Below are 21995 nucleotides of genomic sequence, written 5' to 3' on the forward strand. Positions count from 1 at the left end.
ATCCCAAACAACAAACAGCTCTACTATGGCTCGATTTGACAGCACACCAGACAGAAGATGGCATCGTTTTAGGTTTAGTCGAGGCGATTACTTGGGAAATTAGAAAATGTTGTACTGCGAACACGGTATAAAAACGATCTGAATTGTGCCTCGTGATGAATTATGATCGATTCTGCGTGAAAACTGACGGTTGGCAAAAAAGATCACTGAGACTCGAGTTGCTTGAATTGGAGGGCTTCGCAGGAGGACAACAACCACAACAACAACCACGACTACAACCACATCAGTTGAACAAACTTCAGTGGTTTGGCTTTGAAAGGAAAAAAAAACCTGCTCAATTCCAACTGGGTGAGGCATTCTATTCTTCCATTTGGCACTTGATAGATCCTTTCCCAGATCCTAGTAAGCGATTAGGACACCCTGTGACTGACTAATACATAATGCATGTTCCCCAAGATGATCTTTTGAGCGAAGTAAGGCAACGCTCCTCATGACAATGAAATTCGGTTTTCTGCTGAACTTGTGGCACGACCAACCAACTAACCAACCAACCAAAGCCAACAACAGATGCAAATGTTGGCAGACCAAGAGTGGACCTGCCAAACTGTCTGAATTCCATCCAACTGTATGTAGTAGCCGGCATGTACGTAGTATGTATGCAAGTTGTATGATAAATGGAATCATCATTCTTCTTCGATGTAGTATGTGAGATCGACGTCGATAACTTTCTTATCTTGAGGGTAATCTTTTGGAAAGTCTGGTGGTGCGAGAGTTCAGTTGAATCAAGGTAAGTGTGGCATCCCGACTCCAAAAGAGAGGTGATTTGAAGCTCTTTTGTCCACAAGAAATTACTCCCAAAGACTGATTACATTTTCTGTACTGTGAAATTAAGGGCCACTTTTCAATCGGAGCGGCTCTCGGGCAACACTTAAATGTCGAGATAGCTAAAACATTGGACAGATAAGCGATGATTGGGTTTTACCACAAGTTTCATTTCCACTTTCAAAAGCTTCGAAAAACTATTTGAGGGTATGTGTTTTAAATCTGTTCTGTTCAAAGTTTCCTCCCGGTGGCATCGAAGTCATTTTGGATCGAATCCAATGTCGTAAAGTATAGACAGAGGGAAAGGGAGCAAATTGTTTTAGAGAGATTGGGAACCGCCCCTTGGTCATGCCCCATGGGCTCTGGAAAGGATTGAGGGGTTGTAATTTGGTCTCGTTTGTTTCTGAAATGGATGACACTTGGGGATCCGTTAGAGCGTCACATTAAAAGGCTCATCTTCAATTTGGCTCCGTGCCAACCCAAATCATGGCTCGACCTTCCTAATTGAAACCGGCTACAAGCACTAGATTCTGATGGCAAAAAGCTACCCAAACAATCACTTATCACTTGTAAAACCTTAAATTACTCTTGGAAGTGAGATCAGGCAACAAGTATCCTGTTTTACCTTGATTTTTTGAGTCGAGAATATTTAGCCTGGCCGGAGTCAGCTCGACATTGGAGAACTGGCCATTCCAGGACATTGACCGTCAACAACGAGCAAATCGAATCTCTGACCCCCCTCAACCGCTTTAGCTTCTGTTGCCATACTGACAAACTGGGAATTGATGGCTTTATCCCCGCAACAAAAAAACTAACCTGGTAGCCGAGCGGGTAGTCCGTCCCATTCTTGAGATAGTGTGGGCATTGCTATTCCTTCCTCCCCAGGCTCCTGTTATCCATGGACCCAAGTCTAGTTTATAGTGGCATTGGGAATGAATTCCTCTCTATCATTACGGAAATTATCGGCAAGCAATTAACCATCCCAGACTTCTCGTTTACACTCTCTGTTCCTCAGATTGCCCATTGATCGACATCTAAATTGTTTACCAGTTCGAAAATCACAGAGCCGAACGAGTCCAGATGAACAGCGAGAATCCCAATGAAAAATCCTATTCTTGACCATTCCAAGATCTAGGACTGGGTTTGAAGTCTGTGATGGTGGTGAAGGAAGAGACGTCTCAATCTTGTCTTGGACTGCAAAACCAATTCAACCAAGAGGAGAGGAGGGAAAAAAACTCCGGAGGAATCCGACGACCGGATCGTTGGTTGGGCCATTTCCAAGATCAGACATGCTCAATTATCACATCTGGCCAATAAAACCATCACAGCCCTAATTATCGGGAATTTCTTGCGCCCCTTGAAGTCCGTTTGAATCGCATTAAAATCCGTGCTTCCCAGCCGATTCACCCCTCATGGTCCATTCGACACCCGAAAATAATTGGCACTTTTAGCGCATGTCTCTGCATATCTATGGGTTTCCCATGAGTGCAAGTCAACGATTTGGAACTCCAACTCAATCGAGGGTTTTGTCCCTCTCTCGAGCTGAACTGTGTACTGGTCAACGAGAGAATGTCTCGCGATTTATTTTTACAAGGCAGATGGTCACAAAAATCAGCTATGTACTTCAAGTTGATTTAAAAGTTCATCTAAAAAGCACTGAGATGAATTCTCGTGAATCTGGGTCTGGAAAACCCACTCCAAATTTTCCCCGACCAAAGAAGACAAGATAACTTTCACAGTGAGTGTCCAGAGGCAGGTGTGGTATGAGTGAGTAAGATGTTGAGATGTTTAATGGGGGAAGGGCACAAAATATGTGTCATGTTGTCGTCGGAGAATAGGGTCGTAAATTTGGCCAGTTTACTCTCGAAAATCATGGCTTTTATTTGCGGTCTCTCTCCCCGTCCTGGATCATCCCTTATTGAGAGGGTTCAAGGGGGAAACATACAGGGATGTAGATCTACAATCAAGGGGTCAGTCCGATTCTCGTGCTTGTGCAGCAATCCAATAGCCTCTAAGATATTCAAACGGTTCGAGTCACCGCAAAGCGACTCTCCAAAAGTGAACTAGAGAAGAGTGTCCATTCTTGGTTTGTCTCTCACTCTGCCTAACTGGATCCCCCCTTTCTCTTTGTAGTCTTTTCAACCTTTTGTGCACATCATTACATTGTCATTTTTGACTTCAATACGACACAAAATTGGGGTAGTTCAGATCTCTATGTACTCGTACGTGGTAAGCCCTTCTTCACAACGTCCATATGCTGGAAGTATTCGAATAATCTACGAATCATGCGGGGACCCGTTTACCCCGACCAAATGAGTCCTTTCTTTCCTGGCATGATTGGTGGTGGAACTATGGATTGACTGGCTATTCACTCTCAGTCACTTCTCATATCATCAGACAAGCGAAAAGAGGCACTCAAAATTGGGCACTAACTGAACGACGGAACGGCTAACTGATTCCCGGAGACGTTGGGTATCGAGTCCATATTCCGAGCAAGCATGGGTGGGGTGATATATGGGACTCAATATGAGAAGAATTTATACCGGTGTCCTTGCTGGCACGAAAGGATTGTTATTATGCCACTTGGGGTACCTGTTCACTGATCTCAACTTACCACCCTGTGATCAGGTGAAAGCGCCACTCATGACTTCACCCGGGTCATTTGCATATTATCCACATAAATCCGAGAAGATTGGACGGCCATTATTACCCAATACTTGTCCACTGTACATGGGTACACTGCGAGTAACGTATAGCTATATCGAGCAAGGTACACATTCTGGAATTCTCCCATGAAGCTGATGAATCCAGGACGAAGCAGCATTGATCCTCCGTGTTCATAAATGTATTACGGCGGATTGGGTGAGAATAAGATGAATGGTAGGCCATTCAAGTAGAAAAATAAACCAGATAAGGTCATGACATGGCTTTAACAAAAGCCACAACAAATAAAAAGTTACCTACGATTCGACTCTTGGCTGTCAAATCGTCGGTTTTCCCCGTCACTGGGAAAAATGTGATAAATGTGAATCTTCTGAACTGGATGAGAACAAACTTACTCGTATGTTCATAAACAGTTATATTCAATTGGTTATTCATCTCACATTATTAATGCAAACATATCAAGTGCATCTGCTTGTGTCTGCGGTATGTTCGCAGACTCAACGACGTTTACAAAAGTACTGCAATGGTCGGCGATATAACTCTCAGTGATTGGAGTGACATGTGTGGTATTTAAAGAAAGTTCACCATTTCCGGTGAAATCTAAAGCAACTCTGCTCTTTCCCGGGGTGGAGACCACAAATGAATTGGAATCGGAAGGGCATAACAGTGGTTGTGTTCTACCACCAACCAACCAACCATCCTCTCAAAGATACAATGGGGGAGCCATTGGGTGATTGGGGAGTTTAGCAAAGAAAATGAGGGTGGAATCCTCTTCAGGAAGCTATTCCTGATCTAACGTAGACTCACTTCCCTATGACCTCTTGGCGTCTCTAATTACTTTGCACTCAAGTACCATTAATCAGCCAGTTATTAATTTTTCATATTCTCCATAAAAGCAGACACGCACTTAAGCAGGAAGACTCTTTGTCGAACCAATTAAAGTGCATGTAATTTCCTGCCTCTTTTGAAAACAATCCTCTTGGCTCACCTGAGCAATTAACATGTACACATGATGATACTTTTTGCTGCAGTGCAGATGGAAGTTCAGAGATCTTTGAACTACGTGCCATGATACGGAGTACAATGCGTACATAAACTGTGCATCAGCTTTTCATCGGGTTGTTCACGGTTCCTCCCACACGAAGTTTCCCAACTTGGGCCGAACAGGGCCCTCTTCAGCTCGCTTTATTATATATCCAAGCCATCTTTGAATGGCTCAGACTGATTTGTGAAAAGGAGGTGAGATTGAATTTTGAGGTGGTGAGCAATCAACCTGAGGCTTGCACAACCTCCTCCTTCTCGACCTCCATGATCAAACGGAATTCATTTTTCGAGCAAGTTGCATGTTTAAAAGCCAGTCAGTGAACCAGTGAAGCTATCCTGAATGTGCACCGATAGCCGAACGGCTGCACACACTCACAAGAACCGGGTGGTCTGAATTCAAATGGTATTGCCAGAATGTCACTTGAGACGCGAGAAGCGAGAGATTGATGTGCGTCACCAATGTTTGTAGCTTCTTCAGATGTTTTCTCAGGACTGTCCAGTTCCTTTTTTAGAGGGTCTGGGGCCGCCAATTAATGCCATCTTAACTGAAAATTGGTCTCTTTATGCCCTTCAGCAGACTTTGCAGATTAATCACCGGCCTCAACCGAATGGCATTCCACTTGCCAGCCCTTAAAAGAGGAATCCGGACAAAGCGATTGCGAGAGAGGACGAGACCATAGTGTTCAAGATCGGGTGGGTTGGGGCCGTTTCCATCCCAGAGCTCAAGATTAATTAGAACATCCTGTGGGAATAGATCAACCTGTCGTGGTAATGATCTTTAAAATACCCTCCTTAACATGCAGACGCTATCACTTGGTACGATCTCAACATCTCACGTAAACTACGTGCGCTATTGGTCGAAAATGAGACTCCGATTCAGCCCTTAGAAGAGCAACAAATTTGTTCGTTACATCCAAGCAGTGTGTGTGTGTGCTCTTTGATACCTAAAAGGTCAGTGTGTGTGTGCTCTTTGATACCTAAAAGGTCAAGATTAATTGTTACAAGACAAGTTTTCCCTAGTATTCCCTTTACGTTCTACTGGCACACCTGTTAATCGAGGGGTTGTACCATGGCGGTTTTTGGGTCCGTCAGATTGTATTTCATCCTAATTGCATTCGAGATCATTCATTTGGCCCTGGTTATAGCGGAGAATGAAGCCTGATCATTACCGGTCACTCTCAGCTGGGCGACTCAGTAGGACATTCTTAAATATTCCTGCCTTTTGGTCCTAAAAAGGGAACCTCGGCAAGAATCGATTATGACGCCACCGAAGCGAATGAATGAAATCCGGAATGAGATTTGCCTGATTCGATTTCAGATTCGAGTCATTGTTTCATGTTCTTCCAAGGCCGACCCCGGCAACGATCTTAGGATAGTACTCCCATTTCGAGAATGAGAAGATGGCCATCATTCAAAGAATCGCAACAGATGAGGACAGACAAGACAGTCAACCAACATTCGTTCGTGGATGAACCACATGAAAGGATCGTTCTTCCTGGGAATGGATAACGAACTATTTTGGCAAATGTGTGTCCCTACCTAGGAGGTTAGGGGTTTTGTCTTCTTGAAAGGAGCCTCAAACTTGAAAAGAGCCCGTCTTAAAAGGGGAAAAACCTTGAGAAAACAAGCCAAGTGATTTTTTTGTGGTTTGCGAGGAAACAAAAGGTTATCGAGGGAGGCAGACAAAAAACCAATTTGCAAGTTTGCCACAGCTCCTCTTTTTTTGTCCTTGTTCCACTCTGATGACAGTTCCCGGCTCCAAGCCAGCTCATCTTTTCATATTCACAGTCCTTGATAAAAGGAACTCTGATGACAGGCAAATTTCGAGGCCAGTCTAGACCACGGCATTCCCAACGATTTCAATGGAATAGTTCCGATTGAACATGAACACAAGGAGTTAGAAGGGGGCTTGTCAAAGTTGGCTAAATGGATCAGGAAAAAGTTTGGAGGCGTGCAATTTGAATGATCGAATTTGTAGCTTGACTTTGCACAACTTCTCAACAAGCCGAGACAATTTCGAGTCTTGCATATGATGTTCCAATTCTCCTATATTCCCTAGCCCCGATCGGGGATTGGAAGGATTCCGCGCGGATGAGTTTATACCTCATCCAAAAAGTAAGAGCCAATGGAGTGTGTTCGTTCGCAGTAAATGACTCACATTTTTAGGAGTCCAGTCAACGCTCACCCCCCGAGCTTACTAGTGCTTGTACTTGGTAAGGTGGCTATAAACCTAGGATCCCCCAAAACGAATTTTGGCAATGATTCATCGCTTTTCCTTTAAGATGATTTTGTTTGCGACACTCGAGGAATGCCAGGGTTGTACCATCTAAAACCACAATACCAGTACAGCTTTTGGTAGTGGGTACTTTGAGCAAGTGTTCGTGCACCGATCTTGGTCGGTAATGTACGGAGGATGACACTCTATTCAAATAAAGTGCAAAGTCAGACATGTTATCGAGGTAACGTAATATGGAGCAATGCTTTATTGTGCGTCTTTTTCATCTACAACGCTTAGAATAGTTGCATGTGAATGTTCTTCTCGGGTTGGTTCTCGGTTGTTGGCGAAGAAAAGGCCACTAAACTGCAACTCCGCCTCCGAGTCATGGGAGTGAGGGGTCCATTTCGGGTTAGGGCAGGGTTCTGTTGCTCCATGGGCACATAATCCAATTCACAACTCCCAACAGCAGGCTCATCCGGTCGATGCAATTTGGACGGATCGTCAACGGAGTTTGAATTTCCCGCCGTTCCGCATGTGCAGCTTTGGCAATGTTGCACAGCTTTTTTGAGCCCTGAGGAATTATCATTTAGGCAGGGGCTCTGTCCGTCAATGTCGATGTCTACGGTGAAGTGCATTCCACCCGAGGATTTGGGATGAGGCAGGGTCCACCAGCCTTTACTTGGGTCCTTGGAGCCGTGGCTCAAATGTCTGACTGGGGTGGCTAAAGCCTCAAAAGTTCGACTAGATTGGGGATTGGGACCTAGGTTCTTGTGGCAGCCAGACATGGTCAGATACAAGGAGCTGGGTTGTCGCTGAGGCCGTGATTGGGAGCATAAAACACTTGGAGAGTGCTGGTTTGGCGAATTGCTTGGACACTTGAACACAGATTCGCTAAGGTGGGGGGGCTGCATCAACGGTCCATTGTTCTCCTTGTCCTCGTTGTTGAAGACACCGCCTTCGCGCAGCATACTCATGCGACTTTTGGGGACAGCGCTTCTGTCATTTATGGCAAAACGATGGTTCTCAATTTGAGTGGCACCATTTATTGTTTGAGACTGTTTGGGAGGTGGTGGGGCTTGGTAAGCGATGTGGTTGGAGTTTTCGCAACAACTTTCAGAGCCCTTTTTGAAAGTGTCATTGTCCTGGCTGGTGTTCCTCAGTTTTACTGGCAAAGGGGGACGATATTCTGGAACGTTGTCCTTGTTGCTGGTGTGTTCCCTCTCGTTGGGAGGCTGAATAAAGGGTATCACAGGGAGTCCAACATCGTTCTGGTTGCCTAACTTTGCCGTCCTCTTGGGGTTAGTGGTGGAGGTGTTGAAAATCGACTGAGGGTTGAGTTGGTGCTTGCGCAAAAGAGATGCGAAAGTTTCCTCATCGTCATCTTCTTCGGAGTCGGGCTCTATTTCATTAAGGGCGCGACCGTCATCAATTTCAATTTGCTCATTTGCCTTGGCTCGTCTTCTGCCACCCCCGAGAAAGTGATGTTCCACTTTGAAACCCTTTCGGGTTGAGTTAGAAACCTCCAAAGTTGTCAGATCCATTGTGGGCACCACTGGAGCTCGTCTTCGTCTTGGTGTCGGTTTAGATACAGTTTCCGAGCCAGCGGTTGAAGCTGATGCTAACAACGATGCCATGAATGATTTCCTTGGCGCCGCTTTACTTGCACTTGCCGATTTAAATGATCTTCTTCGGCGAATGGAGGCATTCTTTCGGATTTTGGGAGTATTAGCGGTGAACGCATGACCGAGCACTTCGTCTTTCTTCCCCAATTCACCCTCTTGGATTGATCTTCGTCTATTTACAGCACCCAGTCTCAGAGGATTCCGAAAGAACAGACGAGCCATGGCCGAGGAGCGAAGATTGTTGGAGTTGGGCTTCAATTTGGGCGGAGAGATGTCTGGGGTCACATTATGGGATGCACACTTACCCAACAGACTGGGTGTCTGTTCGGATGATGGAGTTTGATCGGTTGCACAAAGTTCTTCAGAGAAATCAAGGACACGCCGACATGACACTACGGGCTTGTGGGGTTCTCCACCCAGCATCTTGAACGGCGGTAATGACTTGTATGCACTTCCCGGGCGGAAGGTGCTCTCCAGTGAGGATAGTCCAGAGAGCATTGGAAAAGGTGCCTGTGGTAGTGGTGGTGGTGGTGGTGGAGGGGGAGGTGGTGAGGATGGCTGTGGATGCCGGATGGTAGTTTTCAAGTTGAAAGGAGGTGGGGGTTGTTCGCCTCTCTGACCCTTTTGCAAATAATGCAATGATGGGGGACTGCTCGGCTTCAACCTCTTCAGCAACGAGCTTGAAGACGGCGAAGAAAAGCTTGAATTGCATGATGATGGTGAAGATGGATGGCTTTGTTGTATCCCCAAGTACTTATTCAAATCCTTCTTGCCTGGTGACGAGAAGGAGGAGGTGCTCGGCCCACCAGGAGAAGTTGTCATCATGGCAGTGCCTTTAAAGTCATGTGAGAGGCTCTGAATAGCCACTTTCCTCACCACTTCCTTTGAAAATCTAGTTTCTCCATCTTGGAGCAAACCGAAATAACTCGACAGATCCTTCCGTCGGGTTGTCTGTTGTAGGGCACAAGACGAGCTTGTTGACAGAGTTTGTTGCGCACAAGAAGAGGTGGTAGTAGAAGAAAAAGAAGAAGCAGGGACATGAGACGACCCACCGATTCGTTGATGGAGAGGGGGGTGTTGTTGTCGACTGCTGAAGGCTGCCCCCGTTTTCGTACATTTCAATCGAGGGGGCAATGGGGGAGGTGACACTGGGGTGATAGGGGAAGATGAATTAGTGAGTAGATTTGAATTTTTGGGAGGGAGCGTATACAGAGGAGGTGGAGGAGGCACGGGCGGATATGCCTCAGGCCTGGGTTGTTTCTTCTTTGGTTTGGTGCCACTTGGGCAGTAGCCCGGGAGACTGGCAAGAGCAGTTGACAATTTCATCCCATTATTCCCGTTGGTTGAGGTGGTGGTTGTGGTGGTGGTGTGATGGAGGGAGGACGCGGCTGGTTGTCGAGATTCCGATCTCATATTCTGAGCATCCCTGGAGATGGAGGAAAGTTGTTGGGAAACTTGCCGCAGGAATTCTTCAGATTCGTGGTGTTCATGACCTCGTTTAGCCAAGGAAGTTCCTGGCTGTGTCCTTCGCTCTCCCTGAGCGTCTGATCCTCCCTCGCCTTTCTCCTGATCGCTCTTAGAATGATTACTTGGCACACATGTGGTGGCATTACCATTGTTGTCGAAGAGGTGATAGGTTCCCGAATCAGCCGAACAACTACTTCCGGAATCCGAGTAAAGTCGCTTGGATCTGACGGTGACATAGGATGACAAATTGGATGAGACCACTGACGCTCGCCCACTATCCACGGATACCCTCGAGCTGTCACTTCTCAAACCGGGTGGACAGCAAATCACTGTGGCTGACTCCCCCCGGTCCGGTAAACCCTTTTCCAAGTTTGCCCCATCGATCTTGCAGTTATCAGTCTCGAGGTTGGAAGTGGCCTGCTGTTGGAGAGCTTCCCGGTGCTTCCGGGCAATCACATATGGAATCAGATTCCATTCTCGAATCCTATCAAGATCGTCATAAACTCGGTAGAACCCCTGCTCGGGTTCCTGTCCAACATCAGGGCCATTCGCATCTCTTTTGGCCAAAGTTGTCCGAGCCTGGGCCACGATCTCGGCAATGGAGGCGGCGGATGAGCAGCACAATTCAAATTCTCGACTTTCGTCCACTAGAAATAGATCCGAATCGCTGTTGCTCCTCTTTTTAAGGCCACCCTGCTGATGCTTGATGGCTCCGATCAAATCATGTGGACGGAGAGGAGAGGAAGCACTAATCACTGTGTCCGCTGGCATCGTCGCCCGTAAGCTGTCACTTTTGCACTTCTCTGTGTCTTTGTCTGGACTTTTGCACCCCGAGCTGCCCAACACGTTGGCGGGATCGAAACATACCTCCTCGTAGTCATGGTTACTCTGATCAAGGTCAGACTGGGATGATGTGGAGGAGGTCGCCAGGTATTCCATCATCTCTTTTTCTAACAGTCGTCTTTTGATGGCTAAGAGTTTCCTCCGTCGACAATGGTCGTCTTCAAAGTTGATTGGCGTTTCACTCATTTTCGCAGCGGGCCAAGGAAGGGTTTCGTTCGTTTGCCTATCCACTTTCTAGTCTATCCATCCATCCATCCATCCATCCATCGAGGGTTCTTTGTATCAAGCACGATGCAATGATGCGTGTGCTGCTGCAGGACATTTAGAATGGGAAATTTCGTCCCCACGAAGATGAATGAGGCAAATCTCTTGGTTATGAAGAAAGGGCCAGTTCATGGCATCTTTTTCCAACGGCAAATGTCTTCTTCTTCTTCTTCGCTGGAGGAGATGGTTAACTTCTCTGAAAAAAAAGGAAGAGAAGACGGTCCAATTACACGGATGGTTCATGTTTGCAACTAATATCTAACACATGTTGTGGGGGAAACAACAAAAATGTGACACAACATCAAAAAAAGCAAAGAACGGTTAGGGGGTCATGCAATCGATCCCAGAGCACTTTGGACTGATTCTTGTCAAGCCCCTAGTGCTCTGGCCCATAAGGTGGACCTTCCTCGAAACACTGTGTGTATCGAACGCCAATGTCAGGATGGAAGATGTTATCGCATGAAATCTCATCACGCCAAGTTTGCCAACTCCTCGACCAGCTCCACAATCAAACTCCCAAATATGCAATTCCTATGCAAACTGATCCGCTCGTCTAATGGAATGAGTTTGAGCTCATTTCAGTTTGTATCAGTCCAGAGAGAGCGAGATAGCTAGTTGTGAGGGGGACCTAAAACACATGCCCACGATCCGTTAATTTCCGACAAGGCCATCAAAGCTCGCAGCTTCGTCCTCCTTTTCTTCATTATCAGCAGCTCAAATTCCACTCGGAATGAGGCCTTACACCTTCAACGCTTGGTGGAGGTGGGATGGCTTTTTAATCACATAATGGGTTTTCGGTTGTGCAAAAATGCCGCCATTCGAGTTTGTCGTTTATCCTGATCCTTGGATGGATAGATGAACGTATGGATAGATGGACGGATGAACACGTGGGCATTGAGGATGCGAGCTAGAGAACAAGGCAAAAAACAAGCTTGCGACGCTTTGAACGGGCAGGATATCAGGTTTTGTCAGAGAAGGTATTCTTCATTTAAATGGAACGCCCTTGCGACCTTGGCCTTTGGCTTGATTCTTTTTTGATGCATGTACATTTAATTATGAAAGGAAACAAACTTGAGCTAGCTTGAAAAGAATGTCACAATTAGAAATTGGGAGTGTGCATCGACTAACGGTTTGTCTGACATTGAGAAGTGAGCAGTGTATGCACACTTCCATGTGCCAATCAAGATCAAACTAGTCGAATGGACGCACATGCTTCAATAACAAAACAACCCAAGATCCTCTCCCTCGATTGTTCTTCCAGTCTAATAAACCTCAAATATTCGCTCAGAAAATGGTTGAGGAAGAGTAAACATGGTTGAGGAGAAATATGCTTTTGAACGCTCTTCGAGGGAAATGGGTCACCTTTGAGAGGAACAATCTGGAGTTGGCACCAAAGGAAAACTATGCAAGTGGCAGTACGATCTGGAACTAGCATACCACCATTCCAGCCATATGGTTGTGGGTGCCAAACATTTGATACACCTATCTAATAAAAGAGATCGTTTCCTCAGAACCAAAGTCTCATGGGAGACATAGAGACAGAAGCGAATTTCATGTCATACCAAATTCGAATGATTCTCCCTTTCCTGGTTTCCCACCACCACCACCACCACCACCACCACCACCTTCGAAAACTGACTTTGTGGGCTATCAACCTTGGTGGGGTGGTGAAATTGGCTTCCGTTGAAGTGATGCAAAAATATTTGGATTCCAAGGAAACTTAATCTTGTCTGTCGTTTTCTCATGACATGACAAGCCCAGAGTGCGTATGCAGAAAACCAGCTAATTTCCTTCAGAAGGAATACTTCCATGTCGTCACGTCGTCATCGTGCTTCCCAGGCTCTCCCAGGCTAATTCCTCAACAGGCTTCTACACTGTAATGTACCACAGTAGTGCAAAGAGTAGGCCAAAGGCAACACTCGTAGTCAACTCCTTTGCCATTGAGCAATGAGCACCAACGATCTTGAACTACCTACTGAGACGACATTGTCGTTGAGATGCTCATTTCTCTCACTCACTCAAAGTCATTCCTTTGAAAACTGTTGGCATTACAAGCAGATAATCCTTCCCAAGTGTTTACACGGTACTACAGGGTCTGGGATAATGAATTCCTCTCTTTCAATGGATAAGGGGAGGGCAATTCACCCCATGTCTCAGCTTCCAAATTTGTGAGATATGGGCGGATTCCACGGGTTCTCGAGGGTCTCGCGAGAAGCTTGAGATTGGAAGTGGATTAGATTTCCAAATACGTAGTTTGGTATACTACTCCCATGACCCTTAAGATGGACCCGTAAAACCAATAGAGCGACTTCTTCGCCCCCTAAAATAAAGAAGATGATTTAACACCCTCAAATCACTCGCCTCGAACGAAGCCAAGAATGGACAAGGTGGGTCGTTTCTGGCTTTAAAAAAAACTCCATCCACAGCAATGATAATGGCTTGGAGTGGGAAAGAATTTCAAGGCTGTCCTCGTTTTCAAGGGTGATGAATGAATAGGAAATGTGTCAAATTGTCACCCTTGCTTGCGGGTCGGTCCCCGAAGATGTGGATATGGTGAATAATGATAGTCCCTAACCACACTTTTTGGCTAATATTTCTCAAGAAAAAGCCTTCACTTTGGAGTTCAATTGAGGTCGGACTGTTTTTCATTGCAACGGACATGGAGGATATCCAAAGATTGCGAAAGGAACTGGGAGGAACTGGGGGGAACTGGGGGAAAAAAGCCACAATGGTCAGAGATCTGGACCTGAGCCGAATGGAAGTGTCACTCGGTTTATGGCCTCCTATCACCTCTGTTCAAATACTAGAAAAAAAAGTTGATGCCAACTTTTTTCGGGGGGTGTAATTGTCGTTGTAAACGGAAATGATCACACCACGGTCGGTCAGACGACGAACACTAAGCAGACACAAACTGGTTTCGCTCTCGAGGACAATTCACGAGACCCCGGAGACTTACTGGTTTCAACAGAACGGTGACTGTGTTTGAAGGTGCCTGGGTGAGCGAGTTCATTGCCAAAAGTTGTAAAGCCTGTGAAAAAAAACTTGATCTGCTTCATCCATCCAAGTCTCAATGCTCCCAAAGCCCAAAAAGAGAGTAGGGACTGGCCTTTGTCGGAGTGAATCCGTTCCAATTACGATATGTCATCACTTGAAGGTGTTTGTGCAGTACAATCACGGATTTGGTCTTTGAAAAACAACCTCCATGTCAACTGGTTCCCATCACCACAAAATCGAGAGGTAGAGACATTTCATTGAATGAAGGGAGCGGAGAAAAAACAGGTCAAAGTGGCACAATTTGTGGTTTTCGGTTATGATCTTGGGGCCCAAATGAGAAGGAGGGGGAAGGAGGAGGCGGCACCGCAGAGTACGTGTATATCGTGTCTCTTGTCGGTTATCATGGCCAAATTTATGAGGGTTTAGAAATTGAAAAAGGAAAACCAAGTTCTCTCTGATTTACTGCGTGCATGCACGACATTCAGCACTTCTTCAAAATCCCACCAACATCGCCACTGACAAGACCGAGAAGCGATGTTTAAATGAATGATGATTTGCGAATTCTAATAAGTTCCACAACCCTAGCCCTGATCTTTTCGCTTCTCATACTCATAAGGACAAGAGCGTCAGCGGAATCGTCCAAAATAACAAGGCTATTCAAGTTCAATTTATGATTGCGAGCCTCCTTGAAATGAAGTTTGGGGAGGATAATAAAAGTTCCCCATTCTCGCTCAAAATTCGTAATGTTCAAGTGATAGAGTGGCCATATTCCATTCGCACTTTTAAACAAATTTTTTAGGCGAGTTACCACACTAGCTGAACCAAATGTGTACATGGCCATCAACTCCAACACCGTTCAATGTGTCATCCATGTGTTTCGATTGATGACCATCAAATATGGATGCCATAAATTCAAGTGAGAACCACCGCACTTGTGCTTATGGCTCGTGTGTCACTATCTTGTTTCTCGCAAAGCCAATCAATGTGGTTTTTGTGTTTTTGTCAGTGAGGCTCAACTTGATGTCAGATTGTAAAAAAATTCTATGTCCACATTTCATCTTGTATTTAATGAGCATGTTTTATGACACATGGTCTCCCAAAGCGAAACAAAAGCAGCTTTTTATTTGACTGTGTCGGTTGCTGCTGGCCTCATTCTATACCATGAAAGAAAGATTTGGAAGCGCAGAATAAGAGAGCAATTAAGTGCCTTTTTGTTCGGAACGAGCAGACTCGTTGAGAAGAATCTGGAGATGGCAATTTGGTACTTGAAAAATTTCCCTCGATTTTTCACTCATCCCAAAGACATGATGTGAAATCAAGAGCCCTACTTCTCTGCCAACCCCCCTCATCAAGATCTACGTACCGAACCGCAATTGTTGTTTGTTGTCGTTTTTGCTCTGATCAAAAAATGAATCTTCCACGTGTGAATCTCGACAGCTGATCCAGGGCGTTGGGAACTGTCCACATGAGAATGAGGATCGAATGGCTCAATGTACAGCACGCTTGAACGTATGTTGATTCATTACGTTTATGACCACCATTCAGAGATGCCGCTATGGTCTGGACAATTCGTTGAGCATCAAAAACAGTTTTAAAGATGTTGCCGCTCGATCTTTTTTCTCCTTACTGGGAAACTTTCAATCGAATGGCTGGCGGGCACAATATTCAACGCCAGGTTCGAAGATTGGCCGCCTCGGGGGCTAACAGAGTCTTCAGAGTGATTTATGAAAAATCCTAGCCAAGCATTTCCCATGATGGCGATCATGATGACGACATTATGGTTTGGATGCTTCTGGGAATGGAAGGAGACAAAAAGATACATGTGAGAACGTATCTCTTGACTTCACAGTTTTCCTATCTACTGGAGCACAACCACAAATTAATCATTCCGTAAATTAAAACCCAGATGACATCTTTGTTGCCACTTCCTGCCCTCAAATCTGTGAAGGAGAGCAGGCCTCTCATGATCTGATTTCACGGCCCGACAAGTTTCTCATATTCCCCCTAATGACCAAGATGTTGTTAGCAAGTCTTTTTATCACGGTACAGAACTAACGAGCTTTGTGTTGATGTTACGGAACTGCTGAGAAAATTGGAAAAGGTTGCTTCTTGCCCTTTTGTTCTTGCGTGATTGCTCAATGAACTCCTCCAATAAAACTTTTCTCCCTCCCCTTCTCCAATCCGTGCCCAATCTGCCAAATGTCCTGTCTGACTTTCTGTAGCATTAACTGTCCTTTTCTTCTTTCGATCTTTCGCTCTTTCTTTCTTTTTTTCTTTCTTTCCAGATATGAGGTAATGAACATGACAAAGTCTCGATAATGAACCAAGACAAGTTTGAAGTGAAACTTCGAATGTCACAATCAATAATTCCGTTCATTGTTCATGACAATGTCGCGTTCTCTCCGCATCAAAACAGACATAAAGAAACAATACCAACCCTGATTCCGATGAAATTGTTATCCTCAATGACCGTTGGGACAAGAAGCCGGCCACATACCTAGTACATAATGGAACTCAAGGTCATCCCGGAGACACTCTAAACACCTTTTTACTCGTCCCGAGCCCTTGCAAGAAGGTAAATGTGGGTTTGGTCATTTCGGGTATCCTTGTCCAAGGCAATGCAAGGCATTGGGCCAAGGGGGTTCTTAGCCAGCCCTCATAATTCAAACGAGACCAAATTTAAATAAGTAGTTCCTTCGGCCCTGGTATTTGTCTCAAAGCAATTTCAAACAAGCTGTCCCTAAACAGAACAACTCAGGGTGGTTTTTAAGGGAGGTTATATTGCGTGGAGAATCTCTCGTCTCTCCTAAGGTAAGCGTGAGGTCATACAAACTCGTACAAACTCGGCGAGACAGATAACACACAATTATCCTTCATTGTACGGTGTGCATTGCTGTTGCAGCATTGATGAAGATATATCTGGAACTAGGGCTCTATAACAAAAGATGACTCACTCCAGCGCCCGTTGTTACTTTCAAGGTATCGTGAGCTTTGACCAAGTAGGACTCTGTGGCTCCACTGTATTTGAAAATGGGCGAACAACAACAATGCATCCATGGAGGAAAAAAAACGAATATTTTCAAGCACAGTCCATTGGTGAAACAATGGAAACATAGCCAAATGACCCGCCTCACTGGAAATTCCCTAGGGTAGGTGGGCTTTTTTCCATCCTCTTTCTGAGCTTAGGGAATGGATGGACGGATGGATGGATGGATGGATACCGTCGGAATTTCACAAAAACTTGAGTGTTACGACCTGCCAAAAGTGCTCAGAGCCACCTCTCAAATGAGGAGTTGGCTAATGCCCACAAAAAAGCCATTAATCTGTCGGGGTATTCATTTGCTCAATTGGGCATTGTTGACTTACAAAAACATATTAAATATTCGCTCAAAGCCGACTCGGCATTTTAATGGCTGCCCCGACAACGCTGGACGACGATTGAGATTTTAGAGCGGAGTAAACTCCACACTTTGAATCTCGATGGACAACCACATCTTTTGGGCTATCTCTCGGTTTGATCATAAAGGAGCATCCTATGACCATGAAAAAATTGGTCGGGAAGTCAAAAACTAATCCAAATTTCATTCCAGGGCCCCTCGTTCCATCTCTTCCTTCGTTTGTTGTACGAGTAGATTGGGGACCTAGTTTCCATGTGGGCAACGGTCACAATGGGCGCCTAATTGGAAGCAAGGACTGGAGCGGGGATGCGTTTTTAATCAATTGAACTTTAATAATAGCAATTTTTGGTTCTCATTTCTTTCATGATCAATGATTCATTAATCTTAGAATATGACATCTGCACTTTTTTCATTTCGTAAAAATATGTTCGCCCTTCAGTCTCCATTCTTTTTCGAATCAACGATTGCATTTTTCAAAATTATTTAATATTTCACAATCAAGTCAACCTGTACCTAAACTAAAGTCTTCTCGAAGGGACGTGAAATCTCAAGAGGTTCTTGATCGAGGTCAGAGATCCGTAGAGAATCGCCCACCACAAAAAAGAGCACATCATAGTTTGAGAGGCTCCCATGTACTGCAGGGGGCATCATCCATGATATGCCCATCACCATGCATCAAGCTTGTCAGGTGAGTGAAATTTCAGTTTCCCGTCAATATTTTCCCACAAAACCAGGAAGGCTTAGGGTGACTGAGAATTTCAGATATCCAACCGAGAAGATCGAGTCGGTGTGTCATATCGACTATGATTTTCGGTATTAATTACTTTCCCCCGTAATGAATGCGCAGACCATATATTAGACACCATCCATATAAAGAGAGAGTATTCTAGCACAGCTGAACGGATGCTTACCTTGTCGTTAATATCCAGTCCGTGACACAGGAAGATGCTTTTCCCCAAATTATATCTGCTTGGCTGATCTTCCTCTTCCCCGGTTGTATCCTTTTCCTTTCAGTTTTCTCGTATTTCAGGCTCACACATTTTTTGGCCGCTCTTCAGTAAGTCCTGCTATATTGGCTGGCTCACGTCCGTACACGAGGATCACCATCACACAACTGACGAGCAAAAACCAGCCTTCGTCCGTGCCTCCTGAAGAGCTCGGGGATTCCAGCTCCTCAACGGCCGTCGAACGCATTGCCAACGGCCGTTCAAGCATTGAAACGCGGTTGCGAAAAATCCGACCCACGGACCGTCAAAGTATGGACTGCACATGTGAGATGAATTCAGAGGGTCCATTTGAGTGCAGAGGATGAGCAAATAGGCAATCATCAGAGAATTGAGAGTTGTCCCTCAAAAATGCATAGCACCCAATGATCTGGTGGAGGATCGTTCGTGTACATGTGGGTATCTACCGTCTATACTTGGAGGCTCGAGAGCTAAAGTGGCATCCATTTCTGAGAGTCCTGGTGCCCTGCCAAATGTTAATGGATGGACGATTTTTCCCCCTCTCCTTGATTTCTGCAGGTAATGATTACGGATGAATTTTCCCTGGAAATGACACCTAATGCTCCCTGGAAGGCGAATGATGCATCACTCAAAGTCAAAACATGAAACTCGACCTTGAAGCATAAATTTCAATTATCCATTTCAAGGGCCTCCGCCTATTTGCCAATGACTCCTAAAAATCTTCTAGACCACATTGATTATCAATTCCGACTCATTTCCTCAAGTGGTAAACCTTCGATTCAAATCATTGTATTCTCACAGGCAAAAACTAAAGAAATGGAAATCCGGCATAGCGAATCGGTTGGCCAAAATAAGTCTGACTGAGGCGAAAGATGTCCTCACCTTTGAGATAAAGCTAATTTACAGCTTAAAACGACCACCTGCTGCGCGGAGTGGATACTTACTTGCTTGCACATGGACCAAGAGGGGGTTTCCAGGTCATGCATTATCAACCAGACCCTTAACAAGATCAAGTCCAGGACCTCCGAAACTCTGGAGCAGTCCTAGGAGTATCTCAAACGCCCTAGTTTGGACCCTCCAGCGCTTTGATGGTCCCTGTCAGAGCAACTGGGAAATAAAACCTTCTTCCTTGCCGTTTGCACCTTCTTCATCTTGACCACAGGCAATTTGCAAGTCTGAGATGGGAAGGTGTTTGAAATGGTCACATTTCGGACTGGAAATGTGCACCAAAATGACAAAAAAACAGGGAGTTAATTTGCTTGACCTCAACAATGTGGCGGTCGGTGGTTGGTGGTTGGTGGTTATCTGGTTGGGATGGGATGAGAGCAACCCAATGTGTCGAGTCAGGAAAGTGACAGCGGGACGAAACCCGCTCCAAAGGAGACAAAACCCCAAAATGATAGACTACCAGACACACTAACCAACATATATCGCCGACGTAAATACAGCAGCGGAGGAGGGACACTGAAAGCGACTCATGATGAGAACGGAGAAGCCAGGATAGCCTCAAATTAGGCATGCCATGCTTTTTCACAAAGAATGAAAGAATTCGTCTACCTATTTAACACAAGGGTCTACTCCGCCACTTCTTTTGATGCTGTCTTTCTTTCCCTCTCTCTCTCTACGTATACGTATTCAGTCCATGGCTTGCTATGCCCTACGGATCCTGTGTCGGGAGTCCGTTTAATTTAGGTCTTGGATTTCAGCTTATTTTGTGCACAATGCGTACCAGCTCCAAATTCAAACCTCTCAGCCATTGCGGTTTTAGGGGACACCTTTCTGTTGGAGAAAACTCACGTTGGTCTACCTTGGGATTGTCTCTGCTTTCCCTCGGTCGGATTCATTTTTTTGAGCTCGAGCATCAGACGTGACAATTAGGGTAAAGCAGTAAATTACAATGCTTACACATGTCGTCTTGTTAAGAATATGTCATACTCCACCATTAGCCAGATGCTGAGTGGTTGGTTGGTTGGTTGGCTAGTTGGCTGACTTAACAAGGCCAGTTTCGAAACTTTGGCTCGCATGAATAGGACCACTTGAACGAGCAATTCGTGTGAGAGCTCAATGTGAACAAATCTCGGATGGAGACGAAACTGGGAAACGTGGAAACTTGACCAAATGACCAAATTCTCCGGATGAGCTTGACCAATGGCGAACCTGCCGACGATGGATTTGAAGTGTCTGTGTCTCCCGCTTTAAGGGGTCAATTTGGGGTGAAATTAGGCTCATGACGCATCCAGACAGACGAGAGGGTTTGAGGCGTACGAAAAAGAGGTTATTGGTCAATTAGGCAGATTTGAGCCGCACTAATGCCGTCATAAAATCCCTCAAAGACAAAGAAACTGGACAATTTCTCCTTGATTTGGGATCCTCGTTCTCTGTCTGTGTCTCTCTTCCTGCCATTTACACAATTGAGGCTCAATTAAAGCAAGAAAATAATTGCACGTGTGTGTCTATAAAAAATGGTTTGTGAGAGTTCACTTGGATCATCGTTGGTTTCCTCCAACGGACAAGATTGGGTGGAAAGAAGGCTCGGCTGCCAGGATGACCAATATGATCTACAATCAGGTGTTAATCAATCAATTACCGTGATGCTCAAATTGTGGGCAATCACGTTGATCATCTTGAGTGTTCAAGCGATTCATGACGATCATCAAGATCGAATTCTCCACACCAGCGATATGAAGACGTTCAATTACATCCCCAAAGCCTCCAGGGCAAATACTACAGTGTGTGCGTATGTACCTTGTACATTCACGTATGAACTGACTGAGCTACCAGAAGCGACTCACTTGACAAAGTCCAAGAAGGATGCAACAGATGTTCGATTCCTCATTACACTGGGAACGGTTTGAATGGCGAGGCGTTTGGTCACTTGCCTACAATTTTCTGGAACTGTAAATTTGAATGGAAACGATGAAGAAAACGAGTTGGATGCTTTCATCAATGGCTGGCCTACTTCGTTGATCGTGAAGCAAAGGGTGCAAATCATGAAGGATTGAAGTATATAGTACCAAATCAAGAGAATCGTCAGCTGCTCGTCTAACAGTTGATCTGAACGAAACAACAAGTATTCAGACTACTCAAGCACAATCCATCCATTCATCCACCTTGTCCAGATTATTTATTTCGGCTTAAGTGGAAATAGAAACAGAGCGTTATCTCCTTATCAGCATTTGCTTCTTGATTAGATCTCTACGGAGTTATCCCTCGTTACTCGAACCACTTTCAGCTCTTTGAATGTGGATTATGAAGTGCATTACTGACCAAGAGGAACTCTCCCCCCCTTTCCCTCCCCTTTGAACGTACTACCACAGAGGCTCCCTAGAAGGCAATCTCAAGGGTTGAAAGCGAACCACGTGCTCTCCTTCTTCTCCTGCTCAAAACTTGGGCGGCAAAAACTTGGTAAATATCAAACGGACAACCGTTAAATCGTTCGTGACTGGTTGCCCCCATCATGAGTGAGTGAGTGAGTGAGTGAGAGAAAGACACTTCTTCATCTTGGATTCACGTTGTTGAAGGACTTTGTCCAAGGTTCGGATTGCATTTCTTTAGGGATTGATGTTCACGACCACCGCCATTGAAAAACTGGAAGCGTTAGTGTGAGTTCGACGCTAATCCTGACAAATACCTGGAGCCCTGGATTTTTCTGCCTCAGAGTGCTTGAACATGACATCAATTTGAGTGCCAATTA

General features: G+C 45.2%; 1 protein-coding gene across 1 annotated transcript; it reads right to left on the reverse strand.

Moving 5' to 3' along the window:
• Positions 1-6980: 6980 nt before the first annotated feature.
• On the reverse strand, positions 6981-18768 carry LOC131887168 (uncharacterized). The gene is made up of 2 exons (XM_059235698.1): positions 18248-18768; positions 6981-11140 (listed from the first exon to the last, which is right to left on the reverse strand). The coding sequence occupies exon 2, from the start codon at positions 10864-10866 to the stop codon at positions 7042-7044; it is 3825 nt and encodes a 1274-aa protein (XP_059091681.1). The 5' UTR covers positions 10867-11140; positions 18248-18768; the 3' UTR covers positions 6981-7041.
• Between the last annotated feature and the right edge of the window lie 3227 nt (positions 18769-21995).

Source organism: Tigriopus californicus, chromosome 9 (genome assembly GCF_007210705.1).
Source record: "Tigriopus californicus strain San Diego chromosome 9, Tcal_SD_v2.1, whole genome shotgun sequence".
In the NCBI taxonomy this organism is placed as follows: domain Eukaryota; kingdom Metazoa; phylum Arthropoda; class Copepoda; order Harpacticoida; family Harpacticidae; genus Tigriopus; species Tigriopus californicus.

Bases quoted from the DNA above. Each gene is read 5' to 3' on its own strand.
- LOC131887168 (XM_059235698.1), bottom strand. From the start codon at position 10,866: ATGAGTGAAACGCCAATCAACTTTGAAGACGACCATTGTCGACGGAGG.